The sequence below is a fragment of the Hemiscyllium ocellatum genome, chromosome 3 (genome assembly GCF_020745735.1).
Source record: "Hemiscyllium ocellatum isolate sHemOce1 chromosome 3, sHemOce1.pat.X.cur, whole genome shotgun sequence".
Classification (NCBI taxonomy): domain Eukaryota; kingdom Metazoa; phylum Chordata; class Chondrichthyes; order Orectolobiformes; family Hemiscylliidae; genus Hemiscyllium; species Hemiscyllium ocellatum.
Window position 1 is genome coordinate 119,500,592 of NC_083403.1, and position 24,478 is coordinate 119,525,069.

At 39.4% G+C, this 24,478-nt stretch overlaps 1 protein-coding gene across 1 annotated transcript; it reads right to left on the reverse strand.

The window, feature by feature from the left end:
* Nucleotides 1–3,383: 3,383 nt before the first annotated feature.
* On the reverse strand, nt 3,384–22,560 carry tmem18 (transmembrane protein 18). The gene is made up of 5 exons (XM_060821650.1): nt 22,436–22,560; nt 13,952–14,069; nt 8,459–8,513; nt 5,157–5,250; nt 3,384–5,061 (listed from the first exon to the last, which is right to left on the reverse strand). Exons 1-5 carry the CDS (start codon nt 22,520–22,522, stop codon nt 4,963–4,965), a joined length of 453 nt encoding a protein of 150 aa, XP_060677633.1. The 5' UTR covers nt 22,523–22,560; the 3' UTR covers nt 3,384–4,962.
* Between the last annotated feature and the right edge of the window lie 1,918 nt (nt 22,561–24,478).

Genomic DNA, 24,478 nt, shown 5'->3' on the forward strand with positions numbered 1-24,478 from the left:
TGGATGTTAGCTTCTTGTGGTTCATGGACAAGGACTCCCAAATCCCTTTGTTCCATAGCTTTCCGCATTTAAATAATTCTCCACTTAAATAATTCACAGCTGCTCTCTTCTTCCTGTCAAAGTGTATAACCTCACACTTATCCAGTGGTGATATTTCCAGCACTATAACCACTTGATTGAATGAGCAGTGAGCTGTGGAACCCAATGCATGAATAATGAGGTGATCAGCAGTAAATTGCAAACGTCGCTATGGTGCAAGGAGGGAAATCCTTTAGCAAACTACCGGAAAATGATACGGCTCAAATATAGGAAGATTCAGCACTACTATGATTATGTTACTGTGCAAAAATGCTTAATGTGATAGAGTAATTGGAAAGAACCCAAGTTTCATATCCTGACATTCCTTCATGTAACAGTATTAAAGTACTGGTCCTCTTTTAAGTGTTGTAGCAATTTGCTTTCCAAGTTAACTTCTGAAATGTATGACTTGTCTTGGTATGGAGATACTTAATTATAATAGCAAAGAGAAAGTTCTTAATGGGTTAAGAAATTAGGAATCCTATTGTTCCCAAGTTAGGAATTCAAGAGGTTGTCTAGAGCCTGAAACACGGCTGATGACACTTTTTAAAATGCACAAAAATGTTTTAAGAAACTATTAAGATGAAATAGAAAATAAATCCAACTCAATTCACAAGCTGTCAACGGCTTGATAAACAAACTGGTTTCTATTTCTATATGATCACTCAGATTTAATCCTTCATTATTTTCCTTAAACCTTTACATGTAAACAACAGCTATGGCTTGTTTCACTTCACATTTTATAAGCTTTAGTAGTTTCAATCCAACTCCTTGTAAAGATTCCAAGGCATACATTCATGAAAAGTTTCATATACTAATTGATATCAGTCTGACAACATCCCCGAAACAGCACATAAATAAAAAGCTAGTTTGGCAAATGTAACTTTGATATTAAAGATAAAGCTTGACTCAGGATTTATCAATGGGATTACAGAGATGACATTCTTGTCTTTGATTGCAATGGCAGAAGATAAAATTTGGATTTTCATTTTTTTCAAAATTCTTGAACTTGTTAAACCATTAAGCATAAATCATTTTTGAGCTAATATTGAGTTCTAGTCAATAGAAAAGTGAAAACAAGAATTGCTGGTGAAACTCAGCAGTTCTGGCAGCATCTATGTCCAGAAAGCATAGTTAATGTTTCAGGTCCAGATACTTCTACAATTATACTAGTGATTTGATGAGTATTTGTTTTCAAACTGCACTTACGTTAGCCATTGAAACATTAGATCATGAACTTGAATTCTAAAAAACAAATGATCTTTCTTATAAACTAATGTATTTCTTAAATTTCCATGTTTACTCCTCACTATTAAGCAACGTGTAAGAACAACTATGTTTTAGTGATTAAAACAATGTCATAACTGAGTACATGACAACTTCATTGAACATCGGTTTTGAAAGGTAAATCGCAGCATTCTCACTATGAGTTAAACTTGATATATTTTGGCATTATAATACAAAGTTAAAAACTTAATCCTAGCTGACATTTATTAATAGTGCATAAATTGGCTGCTACATTTTCAGGATTAAAGTGACTCTACTTCAGAAGTACCTGATCATTTGTAAAGTGTTTTGGGATGTCCTGAATCATGAAAGCAGTTGAGTACTTTCTTGTGTTGATATGTGATTGATTCTAGATCCCTAGGTTTTAATTTTAATTATATTCCTGAGAAACAGTGAAGAAAGACATTTCAAAGCAGAACATCACTAGTAAACCACACACTGCCAATTTCTAAATATATCTGCCATGAACATGTTTTGCACACACCGTGTCTTGCATATTAAGTAAAATTTTACTCCAAATTGTAAAAATCTTTAAATTTGTGCATTTTTAAATGCTTTGTCTTGTTTGTGTAACAGACTTGTGCAAGTAGTTTGCAAAATATTTTATCACTTTAAAAGAAACAAATATTTAACTACTCAGATATGTGCTTTTTTCACATATTCCTGATAACATTTTAACACCACTTCACTATAATGAACTCAATTTCAATGATGCACATAGCAAGAACTGTTTTGTTTTCAAACCAACTCAGCCCAATTGAAGGTTAATTAATTAAACATCGGAGAAATACAACATAAAGTATGCATTCACTGCCTAACGAGACATTCACTATCTTCAGACAAAATAACAGAGCATTAGAACCTGAAGATGACTAAACCATTATGTGAGCAACAGAGTGATGGAAGAGAAATGAATCAGTGATTAGTTGAGGAGAAGATTTAGAATCACCTTGCTAAAGTGAGGGAAGGCACAAAACTATTTATCCTTTCAATGGATGGATTCAATAATCACGTGAAACTTCTGGCATTATCCGGAACTAAGGATCTTTTTGGATGGACTTAAAAAGATATATTCGATAGGAATTAAAATTCACAAATCATCTTCCTTCAATACCTCTTCATTATCTAGCTGGAAGAAACTGCAATTGCCTGGTTCCATTCTTACTTCTAATTGTAGTCTAATTTAAGGAATATCATCTGTGATGGCTTCCTTCTGTGCTCCTGCATATTACCTCTGGCATTTCCTCAAGGATATATCTCCAGTTTCTTCCAATTTCTCCCAATATATTTAGATGCTGGTCTTTGATATCTGAAGAGCAGTAGTTTCATCAACACATTATATCCCCTTCTGCTTTCTCTACCAAACTAGGTAACTTCACACTTATTCATGTTATATTCCATCTGCCATGCTCTTGCCCATTCCTTTAGCCAGTTCAAATAGTCTTCTTCACAATTCACATCCCCAGTTTTGTTTCATTTGGAAATGTTATTATATTTTGTCTTCATTGTGAACAGCTGGATTCTGAGCACTGATGTCAATGCAATCTAACAATTCAAACCTCCACACTCCGAGATCATCCAAAACAGTCTTTACTTATACCAAGTCTTGTTCGTCAATCACTGCAGTGTTGACCTATTGCTGACCTATTTTAGTTCTTCATTTAAAAATGTTAATCTTTTTTCAGATTTATCCAACTGGCCTCACTTGTCCCTATTGCGGTGATTTCCTCCAGCCACAAATCTGAGATATCTCTGGTTCCTTGAGCATTTGCAATACTAATTATTACAGTGATTATCATGCATTCAGCTACTGAGGCACAAAATTCTACTTAGGCTGCCACCTCAGAGGGTAAGTATACGGAAATATGAAAATGGGCATGTCATGTTTCTTGCCTTCTTTCACTGTCAGAATCCCAAGTTTCTGAAGATGAGCGTGTCTTGAATCAAAACTCTTAAGATTAAATTATTTGACTAAAGAAACATGATTTTTATTGATGCATTGATTGATTCTGCTTTTATTGAAATCCCAGAGAATATAACTCTACATCAAGTATGTGTGATTAAACAGCTGATTTATGAATGAGCAGTTGTTTCTTCAAGGAAGAAACATAATGGCCACTTGAGTTCAGCCAAAATAGTATGATATTTGCTTCATAACATCAAAGTAACTTATAAATTTGCTAATCTCCCCTTCAAAATAAACAATCTGGGCCTCTCCTTCATCTTTTAAAGTGCCCTTATCAATATAAGCAAAAGCATGGAAACATTTGATGAATTATATTCAACAGATATATAAAAATACTCAAATATCCCTATCTGATATATACTTATAAACATGTTTACACAAGATGTACAGAGCGGAAAATCTGCAATCTTCCACTAACCAATATATTTGGCGGTAAGGACCACAAAACATGTGGTGATCAGGAAACTCTTGGCTGACTCCAGCCTTGAAGATTTGACTGATATAGACACAGGTTCCTTCCTCATAAAAGTTGGCTGCACCAGCTGAATAAATCACCTGAGGACATGAAATTCTGTGAATGGTTATACGTTGATGTTAAGTTATTGTCCAGTGCAGTCTGTTTGAGGGTTCCAGCTAGATTCCCCAAAGAATCAGAAATATTCCACATTTGATATTTTAATGATATAACCTTCACTGAACTGTACTCTCTGGTAGTTTTAGTAAGAGCATTCACCTGTACATATGTATCCGATGTGGATAGCAAAGGGTATTTTCCTCCTCAATTTGTTATTAGAACTGCATTTTTTTGCTCTTCACTTCTGCCGAGAATTTGGACAAACAGCCCACCATCCTTTTCAGATATTTTGCTCATATGTACCCTATATCCCATATAGTGAGAGCTAAATAAACCATTGTATCGCATGCGTCTTCACATACACCCACACTTTCAAAATAATATCTGGACTTGCATTTCCAGGAAAAGTTATCTTCGTATTGTAAAAACCCTTGTGGCAGCTAAAGGCAACATTGATAAAGACACCGATGAATAAAGTACACGTAAAATAACAGTGCAATATGCACTGTTCACAAGCTCAAGGACATGCTCAAAACATGGATTTTACCATGATGTGAGATGTAAACAAGACTCTGAACTGATATGTAAAGGTGAGCCAAAAAAGTAAACTGTCTTCGACTGAAGTGCTTCATATATGTTGAGGTACATATCAAATGTCACTCATCATTTTCCAGCCTTCAGTTTGTGTTTTAAGACCTGCACACTTGTGCTAAAAACAGAAACTGATCACCAAGTCACTACGCTGAGTAGTCAAGACTAATTTTGACATATGACTGATCCTGTTCGATATCTAAATCATTATTTAACAAAGAAGAACATGCTGTGCGCTAAGAGATCACGAGAGAGATTTATAGCAACAAAGGCTATATTTCCCTAATTCATTAATAGGAGTTAAAAAGTCAGCACAGGTGTAAACAACAGTAACACCTTTAACATCTCCGAGGTTTATATTCACGATGATGCTTTGCCCAGCTGTACAGAGTGGACAAAGAGATAATCCTGGATGATTTGGAGACTATGTGCAGGGCTTCAGAACAACTTTAGAGATAAAAATGTCTTATTTATCTTTCTTTCCCTTTGCCTTGTTCGCACTTCTTTTCTGCTTCAGCGACTTCAGTTCTGTCATAGTTGCCAATGTTCTGTATATCCACACAATCTAAGAAAACAATAGAAAGTGGTTAAATTGTGGGGAAAAAAAATTGCAACTCTGAAGAACTGGAAATACTAAGATAAATGGAAATGAATTCATACCACGATGATCATAGTGTTCAATAAAAGTGGGGTTGAAAAGATGAGTGAAATGAACATCCCATTGGAATCAAAGTACTGGTACATCGAGAATAATCTGGAAAAGAGAATTGACAATCTGAGTATTTGTTTGAAATTTTAAGAAAAATGTGTTGTATTGCTAATTTTCACAGAATGAACAAGAACTACAAGATCGAAGAAGAAAGTTACTAATTGATAGATATTACAAGTATTGTTTAGTGCTCGCTGTTATGTCTTTGATGATAAGAGCAATGAAGAAAGATTAGCTAAAAATCCTCAGTTAGCACATACCATTATTTTTTTTTAAAAAACTGCTGATAGCAACAACTCCCATTCTGGTGAATAGTACTGTCAGCCATGTCTGACCCACTTCCCACATTTCTCCCTTGATGCGTTCCCCTTCCTACCAAAGCAATAGGCTCCTCCTTGTTCTTACTTTCAATCCCATCAGTGGGCACACAAAGGATAATTCACTGCCATTTCTGTCAACTCCAACAGGATACTACAACCAAATACATCTTCTCCTTCCCTCCATTGTTAGATTTCCGCAGGGACTGTTCTCTCCATTAAACCCCTCTCCTCCTCACCACTCACTGTTCAAAGCCTCAAACACATGTTTCCAGGTGAAACAGTGGTTTACTTGTGCTCTGTTCAATCTCGTCTTCTGTATTCACTGGTCAAAATGCAAGCTTCTTTTCACAGGAAAGACCAAATGTAGACTGTTGAGTGCTTTGCAGAATATTTCCGCAACTCTCATCAGTTGTTTGCCATTTCAATAAACCATTTTGCTTTTGTGCTAATATTTCTACCCTGGGTTGGCTTCAGTGTTCCAATAAAGCTGAACGCAAACTGGAGGAACAGCACCTCATTTTTCACTTATGCACTTTACAGCCTTCAGAACACAACATTGAGTTCAACATCTGTATCCTCCATTGTTATTATAACAAACCTCCTATCTTGCGTATGGCTTGCTGGCTTTGTTTTCAGCAGAGTGGACTCCCTGTCACACCTATCACTTGCACATACTTTACACTTCTAACTCTCCTTGCGTATTTTAGCACCCCTTTTATCTTTTGCTTAAGGCACCCTCACCCTTGGTTCCATTTGCTCCTCCTTCCAACTGCCAAACAGCGTAAAATTGACTATCTGAAGATGTCATATCAGATTTGAAATGTTAATGGTTTCTCTGTCCACAGATGCTGCCAGACCTGCTGTGTTTCTTCGGCATTTTCTATTCTTGCTTCATATCTCCAGCATCTGCAATACTTTGCTTTTATTTTAGTCATCCTGGTATTTACCTTCCACCCAAGCATTTGTACTAATGCCATACACACAACCTGGTTCTTCTTTCCTTTATTCCCCTTTCATTCAATTATGTAACTTTTCTTAAATATTGTCACAGTTGACAAGGCTTCTGCTTCAATCTCTAACTCTGCTAGCACATTGTGCAGAGAACTGAGACAGTGCAATCATGTTTTTCATTGCTCTCCATGGTAAATAATTGCATTTGACTTTTATAACCTTGTCACTTTAGTCTTGATCTGCCAATCATTAGAAATAGTTTGATTCGATCTACCCTGTCCCAAGCCTTCACAATTTTAAACAGCTCTAGTGACTCACTCCTCTTCTAATGAGCAGCCTCAAGCTTTTGGATCTCCTTCTTATTTGGATTTCTTCACATTAGGCAACATCCCAATGACTCTGTTGTATTTTCAATATTATCTCAATGTTTCTAATATGGCTTGGAACCCAAAAGTACTCTAGTTCTGATCTTAAGATTACGTACAAATTCATCATTGCATCTGGACTTGTATGTTCTCCAACCCTCGCTATAAAACTTAATTTTCCATTACGTCTCATTCGTGCAAGTGATAAAGTCCTTTTTTTTTAATTTGAACCACCAAATTGATCTACTCTTTATTTACCTTCCTGCCGAAGTATAACTATAATGTTGTTGTTATTACCACAAGATATATCACCTCAGATTTGATAACTTTAAATTCCATCTGCCACTTTCTTCTCCATTCTGCCAGCTTAGCCCCACATCTCCTTGTAACTTTCTTGGTCCTCAATCTACTATTTCTTCTATATTGTATCATCTGAAAAAAAAAAATTGGACATTGCTGGCCCAAGCTCCATGTCTAAACCATTCATGGATGCAGTGAATAGTAGTTAGTTGGGTTAGGTTGAAATAACCACAGACTCACGAGGCAGCAATGGTGGCTCTGTGGTTAGGACTGCGTCCTCACAGTGCCAGGGACCCAGGTTCGATTCTGGCCTCGGGCGACTGTCTATGTGGGTTTGCACATTCTTCCTGTGTCTGCTTGGGTTTTTCTGGCTGCTCTGGTTTCCACCCACAATCACAAAGATGTGCAGGTTAGGTAAATTGGCCATGTTAAATTGCCCATAGTGTTATGGTGCATTAGTCAGGGATAAATGTAGGGGAATGGATCTGGGTGGGTTACTCTTTGGAGGTTCGGCAAAAGGGCCTGCTTCCATACTGTAGAGAATCTAATCTAATCTCATCAGACTCCTAGCAAGAACAGCAATTTTTAAAAGTAGCAATGATGAAAATGGAGTCACAAGCAATTTTTAAAATCAAACACTTACCCTGTTCCAGCATTTGTTTTTCTGCTAAAACAGAGCTTAAACAATCCAGAAAATTTATTATATTTCACATTAATTCACACCTTTCAAAACAATACAGTGGGAGGATTACATTCAACTTGAGCACAGCAATTGCATGATATATTACTTGGTTAGCACATCAAATCTGATTTATTCATGGCAAGCTAGAATCCTCCTAGAATCCCTACAGTCTGAAATAGGCCCTTCGGCCCAACAAGTCCAGACTGACTCTCCGAAGAATAACCCACCCAGTCGAATTCCCCTACCCTATTATCCCTACATTTACCCCTAACTAATGCACCTAACCTACACGTTCCTGAACACTATGGGCAATTTAGCATGTCCAATTCACCTTACCTGCACATCTTTAGATTGTGGGTGGAAACTGGAGCACCCGGAGGAAATCCACACAGACATGGGGGGAATGTACAAACTCCACATAGACAGTTGCCCGAGGCTGGAATTGAAGCCGGGTCCCTGGCACTGTGAGGCAGCAGTGCTAACTACTGACCCACTGTGCCACTATCAGTGACTTTTTGAAACATATATCTAAAGTGCTCGAGTCTAAGAAACAAATGAAACAATATTAATTAGAGAAGCTTCTGATGTCATGTATATAATAGTTTTAACGCCACAGGAATTTCCATTGTCTTTACCTCCAGTTCAATGCTGCCATTTCATTAATGTATTCTGCACAGAATACTAACACAACTGCAATAAAGAGAAAAGAATATAGTAATAACAAAGGATAAATATTCAATTATTAAATTAAATATACAACTTTAATTCCACTTATGATCAACCTGGTGATACCAGCAGTAGACTTTTTGACATTTAAGTTGATTTTAAAAAAATTAGAATTCAATTTTTTTTTTAAATCAGTGAATGCTAAACAAGTTACACATTCTAATCCTTATAACAGTGTGAAGTTAACAGGGAAAGCATCCCAGCTTCATATTGCTTGTGTGGACTCAGTACAATGCAGAACCAGTTATTACTTTCATCCTTGAGTTCAGATACAGATTTTAAATGCAATAAGGTAACTTCAGGAAAATTTTCATCATATTCCTAATAGCCATTTTTGTTGGGAGGAGGAGAATGGAAGAAATAGAAATCACGGACATATTGAAATCTGGATAAATATAGAATTCACTACCTGTTAATTTATTTCTATTTATTCTTCAAACTGGGCACACAATACTTTTTTACCATGCAGTTTTCTTTGACTGACTGAGGCTGTGTGCAAATGCAAAGTTGTTCCAATATGCAGTAACACTGCCATTCTAATGTAAACAGCTTGTGTGTGGTCAAGGTGAATGAGTCACTGGGAGGGCTGCATTGTAAAAATAATCCATGTCCAATCAGGAAAGGCAATTAACAAATTAGAAGCAGGGTGATGTTAGGTACATTGGCCCTTATCTCGACAGAGACATTATGTCTGGACAGGGATGCTGCTTATCAGGTTTCCAGAAGAGAAAAAAATTGCTTTTTTTGGACATTGAAATAGGACATCTGCAACTCTGAAGTATAACTTTTGAACTTGTCCTACTTGTGAGCCTTGGAACAGTACCAATGCTACTTTCTTAATCCCTGTCATGGGACCTTGAGCTCATCTTTAAGAAAATATATTTGCATGCAATGGTGTCAGGTTTTGTAACCAGTATAGCCAATATACATTGCCGAGTGTGGTCAACAGCACAAGTTAGTCCTGAGGTTCAGGAGCCAACAATAAAGCTCAATTAATGCCAGATGCATAATTTAATAATACTTCATATCTTCAATGTATTAGCACAAAGATAAACATAAAAAACTCCAATAACATACTCACCCTACCATGATGAATACAAACGTGTAAAAAAGTATTTTTCCTCAACTGACTGTTCATTTAACCATAAAAAGGAGGCTAACCGCTGACTGATTAAAGTATCAGCAGACACCGCTGGGTGGAATGCAAGAACACTAAAATAAACTCCATTAGTTAGGTAGGAAACCTTTGACACTTTGGAAAATTGAGCCATATTATACAGAGTACTATTGACCACCAATACCCAAGTCTCATCCTCCTGAAATATCTCCCACGCCATCTGTTTTTATGTACATCTCTGTACTGTTACTGTTCCTTAAAGCCTATTGTTATTGTAACACCCATATCCAAACTTTGCAAAGGATTCATACCATCTTACTGATCTTAAAAAAAACTCAAGCAATAGACTGCACTCTCACCATGAGCTCTAAGTTTCTACTTCTTTTGAAATGTGAATATTAAACAGGTTTGCAAATTTTCTGTCTTTTGCTTCTTGAAGCATTTAGCCTGACAGTGCCTCAGGGATTTACTTGTGTACTTTTCAGCTGTCATTTGCTGCAACACAGTGCTCAGGACAGGAATGTTAGGTAAAGATTCCATTTTTCAATTCTGCTTTGGGACTTTTTAAAATTGACTATGAAGTACTGCACAAATGCAATGCTACTTCCAATTTAAGATGTTTCATTTTGTAATTTAAAAAATACTTTTATGCTCAATGACAAATAACATTCTGGTTATCACTGATGTATGCCTCTATACTGTCACTTTTGAGGTAGCAGATTCTAGGCTGGATAAATACTCGAGCGTAAATTCATTAAGCCACGTTATGACCAAGAAAATTCACTTCAAAACAACCCACAATTATGTTTACAGTATATATTGTTCCTGATTTATACACTAATAGTTAAGACTCACAATGCCAACATGTTTGGCTATAAAAGCAATTTGACCAGAAGAAATAATAACTCAGTGGTATTAAAAGTTTGCTTCATTATCTCACATGCATGATCTGCATATAGTTTCTAGCCGAATTGAAACCTTATATGTAGTAAAACATAACTGCTATCATTAGATTACTTCTACAGATTTTGAGTCAGAAACCTGGTAAAAGGCAAAACTAAAGAGAATCCATCAACAATTTGCAGATGATAAATTAAACAGTTAAACTTGGGAATCTCTGACTGTTTCAAGGAATATAAAAATTGGCTAGTCAAAATGGATTTTAAAACTAAATGAAAAATGAATCAGAATAGTAAATCATCATGGGATTGCAGAAGGATAGGAAGCCAGTGGGAAGATTCAGATTCTAAAAATCTCAGTGACTCTCGGCCTTGTTCACATAAAGAGTTTCATAATGAACCATTAAAGATTACAGAGTTAGAAGTTTCACGTAACTGTATTAAAGGCTTGTCCATAATGATGCCTTTACAGGTATATTATGTAGACAGCTGGTGACTAGCACTACAATAGTTGGGATTCCCTTCAATTAAACCCCAATGACTGTGCTTCTATTTCTTCATAGTAATGAGTAGAATACCAGCTATCAGATTGTAGGTGTGAATTAAACAGTAAGAAATTTAGATTCAGTTAGTTAAATTGCTCTTTTTTTAAAAAATTAATTTACTATCTTGTATCATTGTTCCATAATTTAACAGGTTAGTTGTACCTGTAAAGTGCTTCCATATTTACTGTGGAAGGTTTTCAGAACTTTTACAAAGCATCATACTGACCTCTAGTGGCAGTTATCATATGACAATGCCAAGTATCGTGCAAATTTTACAGCAGTAAAATTGCAAAGTTTCAAATGGGTTTGACCTGCAACATAATTTTCAGTGTTTCCAATGCATGTAGATTATAGAAAACATTTTGCTTTCCCTGCAGGCTTATCTACTTCATAGTTTGGAAGACAATATACTTCTAATGACTTTGCAATACAGAAACATTTGCTGGGAACAATGGGCTTAAATCATAACAAATAGACTGGGATGTTTTTCACTAAAGTATTAAGAGGTTGAAGGTTGACCTTACGGAGGTTTATAAAATCATGATGGGCACAAATAAAATGACTGGCAAGGGTCTTTTCCCTAGAGTGGGGGAGTTTGAAATTAGGGGGCATAATTTTAAGGTGAAAGGAGAACGTTTTAAAAAGGACATGAGGGACGAGTTTTTTTTAAAAAGAAAATAGCGTGTGGAATTAACTGCCAAAGAAAGTGGTGGATAAAAGGTACAGTTAGAACAATCAAAAGACATTTGGACAGGTTTATGAATAGGAAAGGTTTGGTGGGATATGGGCCACATGCAGGCAAATGGGGCCAGTTTAGTTTGGCACATGAAGTAGGCTAATTGGACAAAAGCATCTGTTTCCATGCTGTGTGACTCTGACTCTACGTGTACCACCAGCTCAAATAAGTAACAAAACTTTTGTTATTGAAAATGGAGCAACATCTCTTTCACTAAGCTCTCTCTTGTAGCTGCCATTTATAATACATACATGCAATACTTGAATAAAGTTAGCATTTTTTGCAATATCTTGTAGCCTTATGCTTCTATATGATACAGCTATAATAACTTTAATGGATATTAGTCAAACATCGTTTCAACAAAATCTGTAGTCATACTTTCTCAGTCATGGTTGGCAAGGCATGGAGCTCATTAGGTGCTATGCCATGTATTTACAACAAAAACTAAACTAGAGACATTAGGGCTGTTCAGAAACCCTGTGACAGACGGAATGGTCAGCAAACCATGAACCCATTCAGAAACAAATAAATGATGGGGTAGAATATTTAAAGTAAACTAGCTCAACAACAGTCTTCAATCAATCAAGAAAGATTCTGATATTAGGCACCCTGCCTGCACAGTATAAAAGTGATTTGCTTTTCTGCTGGGTAATTTAAAATAAAGACTAAATATTTCAAAATATGCTGATAGTGCCTGCTTTAAAGAAAAGCTGGTCTCCTTGGTCTTAAGGTATTATTAGGTGGACTTTTGTTATAGCACGACAACTTGCTGGCCAATTCGAGTCAGTGAAAGACTGGTGATTTTTTGGGAAAGCCACTGATTCACACATTGACTGGTAAGACATGAGGCCACCAGCAGACTTCTCCTTGAGTTAAGATCTAGGGGTGGGAATTTCATCTAACTAGAGGTGCTAGCTAACCGGAAGCTGTCGATCTTTGCACTCTACGGCACTAATGAAGAAGCCTTTGTTGTTGATGGAAGAAAATACCCAGCTCCCCCACCAGTGTCCCAGGACTGTGAAAGACCCAGATCACAGATAAATAATTCCAAGAGTTGTCTGTGAGAGGGAAGTCGCAGTGAAAAGGGAAATGGCATGACTGTCAGTGAGATTCCTCTTCCAGTGTCTCAATCACACAGTGATTATTTCTCATTGAGAGACAAGTCCTGCTCTGCCCACGGCTCTCAGGTAACAAGCAGCCTACATTGCTTCACCTGACATGAACACTGCCTGGTGATAAGTTCAACCCAGCTTCTGGCATGCTTATTTTAAACTTATATTTAATTAGCTTGTTTAGACTGATTATGGTATACCTTCAAGACAAGTTCGATTGAGACCAAAACCTTCTGGCCCAGAGGTAGGAACACTATCACTGTACTACAATACTCCTTGATTGTAACAATGATGAAGGGATTAAGCCCTCCAGTGATTCCCAACTGCTAACTTTAGAGTCATAATTGGAGAAGAGAACTTCTTCAAGGAAGGCATCCTTGTAAGAGGATTCGCAGTAGATTAAAATCTTCTAGGAGAAAGGAAGGGTTGCAGATGCTGGAGATCAGAGCTGAAAATGTGTTGCTGGAAAGGTGCAACAGGTCAGGCAGCATCCAAGGAGCAGGAGAATTGACATTTCGGGCATGAGCCCTTCCTGAAGAAGAAGGGCTCATGCCCGAAACGTCGATTCTCCTGCTCCTTGGATGCTGCCTGACCTGCTGCGCTTTTTCAGCAACACATTTTCAGTCATAATTGAAAGCAAGGTGGCTAGTTCAACCATGTGCCTTTGAACCCAAACTAAATTCTACTGGAGGCAGGAAAAAGTGAGGGTTTAGGTATGCTACAATCCCATCTAATTAACTGCCCTTGCTTACTCAACAATTGCCACCAGTGAGAACAGTAGATTCCGCCCATTAATGTTCTGACTTGTTACTATTGTCCAATCAATTCTTCAAAATTGCTTTTGGACATGTTTAAAAATACATTGAAAGATATACGCAAAACCACATACCAACAAATAAGGTGAATCTGTGAAAGGCCCTTGGACTGAGTGAACACTCAATAAATTTTCAATGGCAGCTTTTTCACACCAATAAAAACATAAAAGCAACTTACTCATAAAAAGGAAATGAGCAATCTGAAATCTGTAGAATTTAACTGTTGTCAAGGTAAGTAGAAAGCAAAAGGCATGAAAAGCTAGCAGTCCAATCAGCCACGGCTCTGACCACTGAACCTGGAACACAAAGAAAACAGTAAACAATTTACAAAATAGCCACTTTAATCAATTTAATTACAAGTTTCTGGCACGAGCCTCTGTAGGCTCGTGCCAGAAAAATCAACCAAGTTGATTTCTCAAAAGACCCGAAAATGGATCTTGCAACTTGATCCACTCTGCACAGAGCTCTGTACAACACAAGTTGCACACGCGTTTACACCCTCTTCTGTAAACCTCAGTGCCCAGTATCTGATCACATCACTGCTCGGTGCCAAAAGTAAAACAAACCCATTTTGTACAAAATTCATTCTTCTTTCCTTCAGTTACCCAACTGTGTTGCCAAATTCTGCTATTGAACAAGTAAAACAATAGTTTCATTCAGTTATGACATGTTCACTCTGGTATCAAAATTGATAGTTCGCGACCCATATTAGCATCTCATGACCGTATTTCACATGAAACTGCAGTGTGGCACTGAGAATCAACAACTTTAACTGCCTTAATTGCCTATGTAATAACATGAATATACCAAAAATTATTGTCTTGCAAGCAATTTGGGATGAACTGAGGCAAAAAAAAATGCAAATCAATACAAGTTCTTCTACTTCATAGGAAATGAGGTTGGGAACATTCATCAGTCACCCCATTCCTGAGTGGTCACCCTCAGTAACATTCCATATAATATACTGAAACTGCATCATTTTATTTTTAAATATCCTACTTTATTTACTAGTAGGGGGTAGATTTGATTATTGGCAAACCCATAACTGAATCACTCATTTTGACAAGCAATGATCGACTTGATTTGCTGACCATACTTTACAAACAGACAGCTTTTGACACATAATGAGGCTCAGATTAACAAAAGGCTGATAGCGTTGTAATTGGGTCTTGCCTATGGAAATGGCTGCCTGTACCAGATTGGTGTAGATGAATAGCTCCAAAATACAGGCCCAACATCAGATAGTTTTGACACTGTCTATACATTCAGCACAGTGCTAGAATGGAGAATAAATGAATTGGCACTGTTGCAATTTGAAACTTTATTTCTGATGATTATGTCTGAGAGGATCTTATAACACACTGAAAGTCACTGACTGACTGTTCGGTCACCTATGTTAAATAAAGATGGTTCCTTACACCTATGGCATTCTAAACTTCTTTCATATATAGTGCAGCCATAATATCAGAGAACTGAAGAGGAGCCATCACAAGGGAGGGCACAAAGGGCATGCAAATTCTTTTACCCATGTTTGCTTTTTAAATAACGAAGTCTGCAGCTGGATAAACTGCACCAAGCCCTCTACAGGACAGCAATGACATTGCTAAGACCTTTTAATTATTAACCCTCTCTCTTTTTAAAATAAAAGTTATTTTCTGTTCAGCACAATTGTTGCCGAATTTCCAGTCAAGGGCCAGGGTTGGAGGTTGTTGCCTGGAAAAACAGAATCAACCTGCGTCCCACTGCACTACTGCAGTGTACTAAAACATATTATTGGTGTGTTTCCCCTGCAATATAAACCCACTTCGGCTCACTACAAAACTGGGAGAAGTCACACCTTGAGGCATGTTTTCAAACATGGAGAAGGATGTTGCCAGGGTTGCAGGATCTGAGCTACAGGGAGAGGCTGAACAGGCTGGGGCTGTTTTCCCTGGAGCGTCGGAGGCCGAGGGGTGACCTTATCGAAGTTTACAAAATTATGAGGGGCATAGATAAGAGAAATAGGCAAAGTCTTTTGCCTGAGGTTGGGGAGTCCAGAACTAGAGGGCATAAGTTTAGGGTGAGAGGGGAAAGACATAAAAGAGACCTAAGGGGCAATATTTTCATGTAGGAGGTTGTTCGTGTATGGAATGAGCTGCCAGAGGATGTGGTGGAGGCTGGTACAATTGCAAAATTTAAGAGGCATTTGGATGGGTATATGAATAGGAAGGGTTTGGAGGGATATGGGCTGGGTGTTGGCAGGTGGGACTAGATTAGGTTGGGATATCAGGTCTGCATGGACAGGGTATGACGAAGGGTCTGTTTCCATGCTGTACATCTCTATGACTCTATGAAGTATCGGCCGAACTCTAAAGTGGGGGTAGCTCATGCAAACAAAAAAAATCTATTGTTCATTTGTTTTAAAAATATGTGAAGGACCTTTAATTCTTCTCTCTATGTTACAACCACTGCAGACCAATACCTTGCATCCATTCCCAAAATTTGAGTCAACCAACAATAGGATCTGGATGTCCTGATCTGGGTGGTAGGTGCACCACAGAGATGAAGGTTGGCACTACTGAAAATGACAGAAAGCCCAACCATTAACCACTGCCTTTCAAACGATACCAACACTGCAGAATCCCAACTGTTAGCATCAGGGGGTTATCAGTCAACTCTCTGTTAAAAGCCTCTCTTCCAGCTATAAAGATATAGGTTAGGCACGTGATGGAATATTTGCCATACACCTAAATGGGAGTAACTATGCAAGTTAGCCTCCCAGCCACACAGAATGCTAAGCTGAAACGATATCACCATTTCAACACTGTTACTCCATTAAAATCCTGGTTCTCCCTTCCCTTCATTGTGGGTGGCCCCGAACCCAAGGACTGCAGTGGTTCAACGCAGCAGCTTACCAACATGCTTTCTAGGACAATTAGTGATGCACAATAAATTCTGGCCTATCCAACAGCCCCAACAACACATGAACGACAAAATCCACCTGCAGATTACAACGCCAATCATCCTTCTGGAGAGAGCAGCTAGTTTATTCAGTAGTTCTGTTTTGAGTGTTTGTGTTTCCATCTTTCATTACCTGGCTGCAGCATGTACAACCTTTGGGAGGCACTTCAGCAATTCACTCTCCAGCCCAGAGTCTGGGCAGCAACAATGTCATGAGAACATCATTTCCAAGACATGCGTCATGCTTAATTAGACAAGTAAGTTAGCTTAACATCTATCATAGGAAAAATTATTATTAAGGAAGTTGCAGCAGGATTATTAGACAACTGTAAGGTAAAAGAAAAGTCATAATTAACTAAGCTATTAAGAATCTTTAAAGGTAACATGGATGAAGGTAGATAAAGGAGAATCTGCCAATGCAAGGTGTATGGATTATCCAAAGGAATTTGGTAAGCTCAAAAAGATTACTACATAAAATAAGAATTCAAGGTATAGAAGTAACAAATTAGCATGGTTTAAGCAAAAACTGAAAGAACTGTAGATGCTGGAAACCAAAACTTTGTAGCATGTTTTCAGGTTTGGTTAGTTAAAAGCAAGCTGAAAATGTGTTGCTGGAAAAGCGCAGCAGGTCAGGCAGCATCCAAGGAGCAGGAGAGTCGACGTTTTGGGCATGAGTCCTTCTTCAGGAAGATGGAGCCCTTCCTGAAGAAGGGCTCATGCCTGAAACGTCGACTCTCCTGCTCCTTGGATGCTGCCTGACCTGCTGCGCTTTTCCAGCAACACATTTTCAGCTCTAATCTCCAGCATCTGCAGTCCTCACTTTCTCCTTAGTTAAAAGCAAGTATACAGTTTGGGCAAATGGGTCTTTTTTTGGGTTAGCAAGCTAAAACTGATGAAATAGAACTATGGCCTTAACTACTTACAATGCAAATAAACAAACAATCTATATGAAGTGACATAAAAGCTGTATCTGACAAAGTATGACAGCAAGAGGCCCAGCGGAATGGCAATCAGTGGGAATCAAGTGGAAATCTCTCTATTGACTGAAGTCATACCTAACACAAAAGGAAGAAAGTTGTGGTTATTGGATATCACTTATTGACCACCAGGGTGGACGCTAGGAAATTGTTTCCGTTAGGCGAGGAGACTAGGACCCATGGACACAGCCTTAAAATTAGAGGGGGTCAATTCAGAACAGAAATGCGGAGACATTTCTTCAGCCAGAGAGTGGTGGGCGTGTGGAATTTATTGCCACGGAGTGCAGTGGAGGCCGGGACGCTAAATGTCTTCAAGGCCAAGATTGATAATTCCTCGAGACAACAAGAATCTAAGGGCTACTGGGAGAACGCTGGTAAGTGGAGTTGAAATGCCCATCAGCCATGATTGAATGGTGGAGTGGACTCGATGGGCCGAATGGCCTTACTTCCACTCCTATGTCTTATAGGTCATCTCTGCAAGAGTTGTTCAGGACAGTGTTTTAGGCCCAAGCATCTTCAGCTATTTCAATGATTTTCCCTCCATTGTGAGGTCAGAGGTGGAAATATTCACTTAAGATTGCACAATGTTCAGCACCTTTTATGACTCATCAGACACTGAAGCAGCTGGTATTCTTATGCTTCAGCTGATATACGGCGAATAACAGTCAAGCCACATTAGTGACTATTGTTAACAAGAGAATTTGACCATCACCCCTTGACATTTTCGTTACTGAAACTTCCATTAGCAATATCCAGTGGGGCCCACTGACCAGAAATTGAACTGGATAAGATACAAAAACAGGTCAAAGGCTAGGGATTTTGTAGTAACTCCTCTCCTGACTGTCCAATGCATGTACATATCTATAAGTCATAAATCAAATAAGATAGAATACTCTCCACTTGTCCACAAGGAGACAGCTCCAACAACACAATTTGCTTCAGTGTTGCAGGGTGAAAATCCAGGCAGTGCCTTTTGAACAGCACTACAGATGCACCTACAAACCAAAAACGTAAGCATGTCAAGAAGACAGCTTACTACCACCTTTTCGAGAACACAGGGGTGGGCAAAACATGCTGGCCTAGCCAACGATGCCCATGTATCATGAATGAATGAATAATAAAAGATAGATTATTATTAGGCACGAAGGTCTGGGCTCATTGGGGCAGGGGCAGGTGCTGGGAGGTAAAGGTGCGGAATTTAGGAAAGTGACATTCAGATCACAATCAGATCAGCCATGACCTTACTCGATGGCAGACCAGGTATGAAGGACTGAGGCATAATCCTAAATCTATGGAGCCATTGGTTAGTAAACTGCTAGATAAATTCACAATCCGAGGTGAAATGGTAAAAACATGGACTGAAACATGAAAGGTGTAGCCCCTAACTTTGCCATCTTAGAAGAAAAAATAATGAATAGGCAACAAATGCAACATCATCATTGTTGATCAAACTGCAGGAACAAATTTATGAGCTCTGTCGGCAACTCTACTTGCAGTGCAGCCCAGTGATGATTTTAAGAAATTTCAGACAAGACAAAACAAACAAGTGTTGACATCAACACATGACTAAAATACCTGACTGAACAACATAATTCATGTTGCATGTTAAGCCTGTACCCTAACATATTTAATGCTCTTGAAGGTCGGCAAGTCAATTAAAAAAAAGGATTAAAATTTAATTCACCTTTCTCTGTGATAGTTAATCTGTTGGTGTCATGCACAGAAATATTGTGCCCATCTGGATTTTTTATCTTATGAATGGATTTGTAAACCAATCCAAATGAACTTTGCACATATTAGATAAAATCAATAATGATGTTGGTGGTTCTGTGGAGCCTTTAAAATAGAAAAGTAACATCTTGCCATATATAACTGTCAGAACTTGTAATCAAATTATAATCTTACAAATATTTCCTCATATGCTGATGAATAGTTCTCCAAATGGCACTGAGAACAGTGCTAAATGGTTTTATTACTGATGTCAGAACGCGTGGCCTGGAGATAGGAGTTCAAATTCCAAGACGGCAGTTGGGAAATTTAAATTCAACTTATTAACTGAAATTCGATTATAAAGCTAGGATCAAAATGTAAACAATGAAACTACTATATTGGATTTCTGTAAAATTCCAACAAGTTCACTAAAGCCTTTCAGGGAAGGAGATCTGCAATCCTTATCCAGTCTGGATGATAGGTGACACTTAATTGTTCTCCAAAATGGTCAAACCAATCACTTGATTGTACCAAAACAATGCTAGTGCTGTCAGAATCTATTCATCTACATGGACTGCAGCACATCAGGAAGGCAGTTTACTACTTCCCACCTGAAGAGTAACTGGGGACAGGAAATAAATGCTGGCCTTACCAGCATTGCCACATCCTCTGCACAAATAAATTAAAGGAGCTCAATGTTAAACCTATAGGGGTGGCACGGTGGCACAGTGGTTAGCACTGCTGCCTCACAGCGCCTGCAGACCCGGGTTCAATTCCCGACTCAGGCGACTGACTGTGTGGAGTTTGCACGTTCTCCCCGTGTCTGCGTGGGTTTCCTCCGGGTGCTCCGGTTTCCTCCCACAGTCACAAAGATGTGCGGGTCAGGTGAATTGGTCAAGCTAAAATTGCCCGTAGTGTTAGGTAAGGGGTAAATGTAGGGGTATGGGTGGGTTGCGCTTCGGCGGGTCGGTGTGGGCTTGTTGGGCCAAAGGGCCTGTTTCCACACTAAGTCTAATCTATAGCTGACTATTCAAGCTACTTGCTTCAAGCTTAATTTCAAGACAAGTTTTATTTTAAACAAAAGGCACAAGCAAAAAGCAATGGGTGTGGGGTGGCACAGTGGCTCAGTTGCTAGCACTGCGACCTCACAGCACCAGGGTCCCAGGTTCGATTCTAGCCTCAGGCGACTGTGTGGAGTTTGCACATTCTCCCAGTGTCTACGTGGGTTTCCTCCCACAGTCCAAAGATGTGCAGGCCAGGTGAATTGGCCATGCTAAATTGTCAATAGTGCTCGGTGCATTAGTCAGAGGTAAATGGGTCTGAGTGGGTTGCTCTTTGGAGGGTCGGTGAGAACTGGTTGGACCAAAGGGCCGGTTTCCACACTGTCGGGAATCTAAACTCAATCTCATCAGTAACCTGAACTGTAAAACCAAAGTGGCATTATTCTAAAAGACTATGCAGCTGCATCTAATTCATAACAACATTCCAAACGTAATTACAAAATTACGTGTCTTAGTAAACAAAACAAATGACAAAAGTCCAGAAATCTATGCAGTGAGAAAGACTACTGAAAGCTATAGCATTTTTAATTTATGAACCACTGCTAACGCGAAAAAATGTTTCAAGGTAGATTACCTCAATGAGGAGCAATCAATAAAAATGGATGTGAAGTCAGAGACCCCAAAACAGTAGCCACTCTGTAGGAAAGGCTATAAGTAAACAAATAATACGAGCATGTAAAAAGAACAGAATAGTAATTATAGGTGATTTTAATCTTCATATTGCTTGGATTAATTGAATTGGAAAGTGTAGCTACTACAAAGAATTAATACAGTGCATTAGGAATAACCTCCTAGAATAAAAAGGTCATGGATCCAAATAGGGAGCAGGCTGTCTTGGACCTGGTAATGAGTAATGAGGTTGGTTTAATAATAGACCTCCAAGTTAAAGATCCCTAAGGAAGTAGTGATGATATCGTAATAGATTTCAATATTCAGTCCAAGCATGAGAAATTGGGGCTGGAAACAACTGTGTTCAATTTAAATGATGAGAATTAGACATTTAGAAAGCAATTCATGACTCTAGGCAAAAATATATTCCAATAAAAAGGAGAGGTTCTAAGAGAGGGATAACTATAGACTGATTAGTGTAACATCTGTTGTTGGAAAATTAAGGAAGTAATAGCAAAATATTTGGAAAATGATAATCTGTTCAAGCAGAGTCAGCACAATTTCATTAAAAAGAAATTATATCTGACTAATTTATTGGAGTATTTCAAGGAAGTATCAACCAAAGTGGATCAAAGGGAACCAATAGATGTGCTGTATTTGGACTTTTAGAAGGTGTTCAACAAGGTCCCTCACTCAAGGTCAGATCATGTGCAGATTTGGCTAATAGGCAGAAAACAGAAAGTACTGCTGTGGACAGATATTTTTTCTCCACTGGTGAGGGTATACAGGCAGGAAATCAGGTTTACACCTCACCTGGTACCCATGATGGCGCAGCACTTCCCTGATGATGTGACACAAGCACCGGCCTGGATGAGCCTCATGCAGGGTACACCAATGCAGAGCTAACGCCAGTCCCGCAGGTTGACATCCAGGAGTGGACAAAAGTGAGGACTGCAGATGCTGGAAATCAGAGCCAAGATTAGAGTGGTGCTGGAAAAGCACAGCAGGTCAGGCAGCATCTGAGGAGCAGGAAAATCGACGTTTCGGGCAAAAGGAATAAAAGTTCACCAAGTTCTTGCTCCAGATGAGGGATTAGCTCTAAAGACATAGAGCTCTGATTGCTAGTCACCCTCAGTGGCTACTGAAGAGGTTTGGTACAATCCTCAGCCCAGCTGACCGACCTGACGTCACAAGCCCGTGACGTCAGCAGCGCGCGAAATGATGATGACGCATGTCGCTGCTGACGTCAGGTCAGCCACCCGTTGGCCGCAGGCTACAGAACCTCATTCACACCCGGGAGGAGGGGACCAGGAACACAACTACAGCTACAACTTCACTCTCACCATCGCACCGCCGACAACTTACAGATAGCAGGACGCTCCACAAGCTGGTGATCCGCATTTTGCTCAACTCGTCTATCGGCACCGGCGACGCTGCCTCGTCACTCCCCATCGTCGTCCTGGCACAGGAAGCCCTGCCCCATAAGGCTGTGTACGTCACCGGAATGGGCGGGGTTCGCCAGCTGTCAATCAACCTCTGATGTCGGCGTGCAATCCCAGAGTGCACCGGTTCCTGGTCAGTGACTACCAGCACCCCCATATCCCTGCACCGTTTCCTGGTCTGTTAGTACCAGCACCTGCCTGCCCCTGTACCAGTTCCTGGTCTGTAACTACCAACACCTCCATGTCCCTGCACCAGTTTCTGGTCAGTGACTACCAGCACCCCCATGATCTGCACTGGTTCCTGGTCAGTAACTACTAGCACTCCCATGACCCTGCACCTTTCCCTGGTTAGTAACTCCCAGCACCCCCATGTCCATGCACTGGTTCCTGGTCAGTAACTATTTACACCTGCATGACCCTGCACTGTTTCCAAGTAACTATTAACGTCCCCATAGCCCTGTACTGGTTCCTGATCAGTAACTGCTAACACTCTATTGCCTTGCATTGGTTAGTGATCAGTAACTACAAACACCCCCGTGGTTCTGCACTGTTTCCTGATCAGTACCTATTAACATCCCCACGGTGCTGCACTGGTTTCTGATCAGCACCTATTATCACCACCGTGGCCCTGCACTAGTTCCTGATCAGTAACTACTAACATGCCCATGGCCCTGCACTAGTTCCTGATCAGTAATCTCTAACACTCCCATGACCCTGCACTAATTACTGATTAGTAACTATTGATACACAATGGTCACTGATCCCATTCCTGGATTATCCCTATTTCCCTTCTTGAACAGAGTAATAATATTAGCTACTTGCCAGTCCTCCAGGACCTCTCCATTGGCTAGCAAGGATACAAAGGTCTTGGTCATGGCTCCAGTAATCTCCTCTCTTGCTTCTCTCAATAACCTGAGGTAGATACTATTTGGTCCTGGGGATGACTCCATCTTAATGCTCTTTAAGAGACACAACACCACTTCTTTCTTGTTTTCAAAATGTTCTCGCATTTCAACCTGCTCCACACAAAACTACATATTCTTCTCCTGGGTGAGTAGTGACACAAAGTACTCATTTAGGATCTTGTCCACATCCTCTGCCCTCAAGCACAACTCCCCTCTTTTATCCTTCTCCAAGGTGGTCCTTCTCCCTAGTTATCCTCTTGTTTTTAATGTATATATAGAATGCCTTGAGATTCTCTTTAACACTACTTGTCAAGATCATTTCATGGTCCCTTCTTCACTCCTAATTCCCTGCTTGAGTTCTTTCCTCGAGGGCGCTGTCCGATTTTAGCTTCCTAAACTTTACATATGCTTTTTTTTTTCCCTTTTAAATAAATTCTCGCTGAGGTAGCTTTCTCAATGTACCATGTGCATCTCGCTTGTAATTTAGTCACAATTTTAAGAGTTTTTTGAAGGAAAATAAGAGGTAGAAATTACTTTTTGTCTCAAGAAGTTTCGTTTTTCTCTTGCTCTATCTCCTTCTAAGTTAAGACATGTGGTTCATGTTACATGTTTCCCTTTATCTATTCACAGTGGCTCAGTGGTTAGCACTGCTGCCTCACAACATCAGGGTCCCAGGTTCGATTCCAGTCCTGGGTGACTGAGTGGAGTTTGCACATTCTCCCCATGTCTGTGTGGGTTACCTCAGGGTACTCTGGTTTCCTCCCACAGTCCAAAGATGTGCCGGCCAGATGAATTGGCCATGCTAAATTGCCCATAGTGTTAGGTGCATTAGTCAGAGGGAAATGGGTCTGGGTGAGTTACTCTTCGCAGAGTCTGAGTGGACTGGTTGGGCCAAAGGGCCTGTTTCCACACTGTGAGGAATCTAATCTAATCTAAAATTCGCAACCTCCCTCATTATCCAAGGGTTTGCCTTGCCATTCTTGTCCTTCCTTCTTACTGGAACATGCTGGTTTTGAGCTCTTAAATTTAAATTTAAACAATTCCCACGTGTCAAACATGGA

Excerpts from the sequence above, each read along its gene's own strand:
- tmem18 (XM_060821650.1), bottom strand. The coding sequence starts at position 22,522 with ATGGGGAGTGACGAGGCAGCGTCGCCGGTGCCGATAGACGAGTTGAGC. Across the intron at positions 5,251-8,458 it reads ATGGCAGCATTGAACTGGAG|ATTATTCTCGATGTACCAGT; the intron begins GTAAAGACAATG and ends TCTCTTTTCCAG. Across the intron at positions 5,062-5,156 it reads TGAACACTATGATCATCGTG|ATTGTGTGGATATACAGAAC; the intron begins GTATGAATTCAT and ends TTGTTTTCTTAG.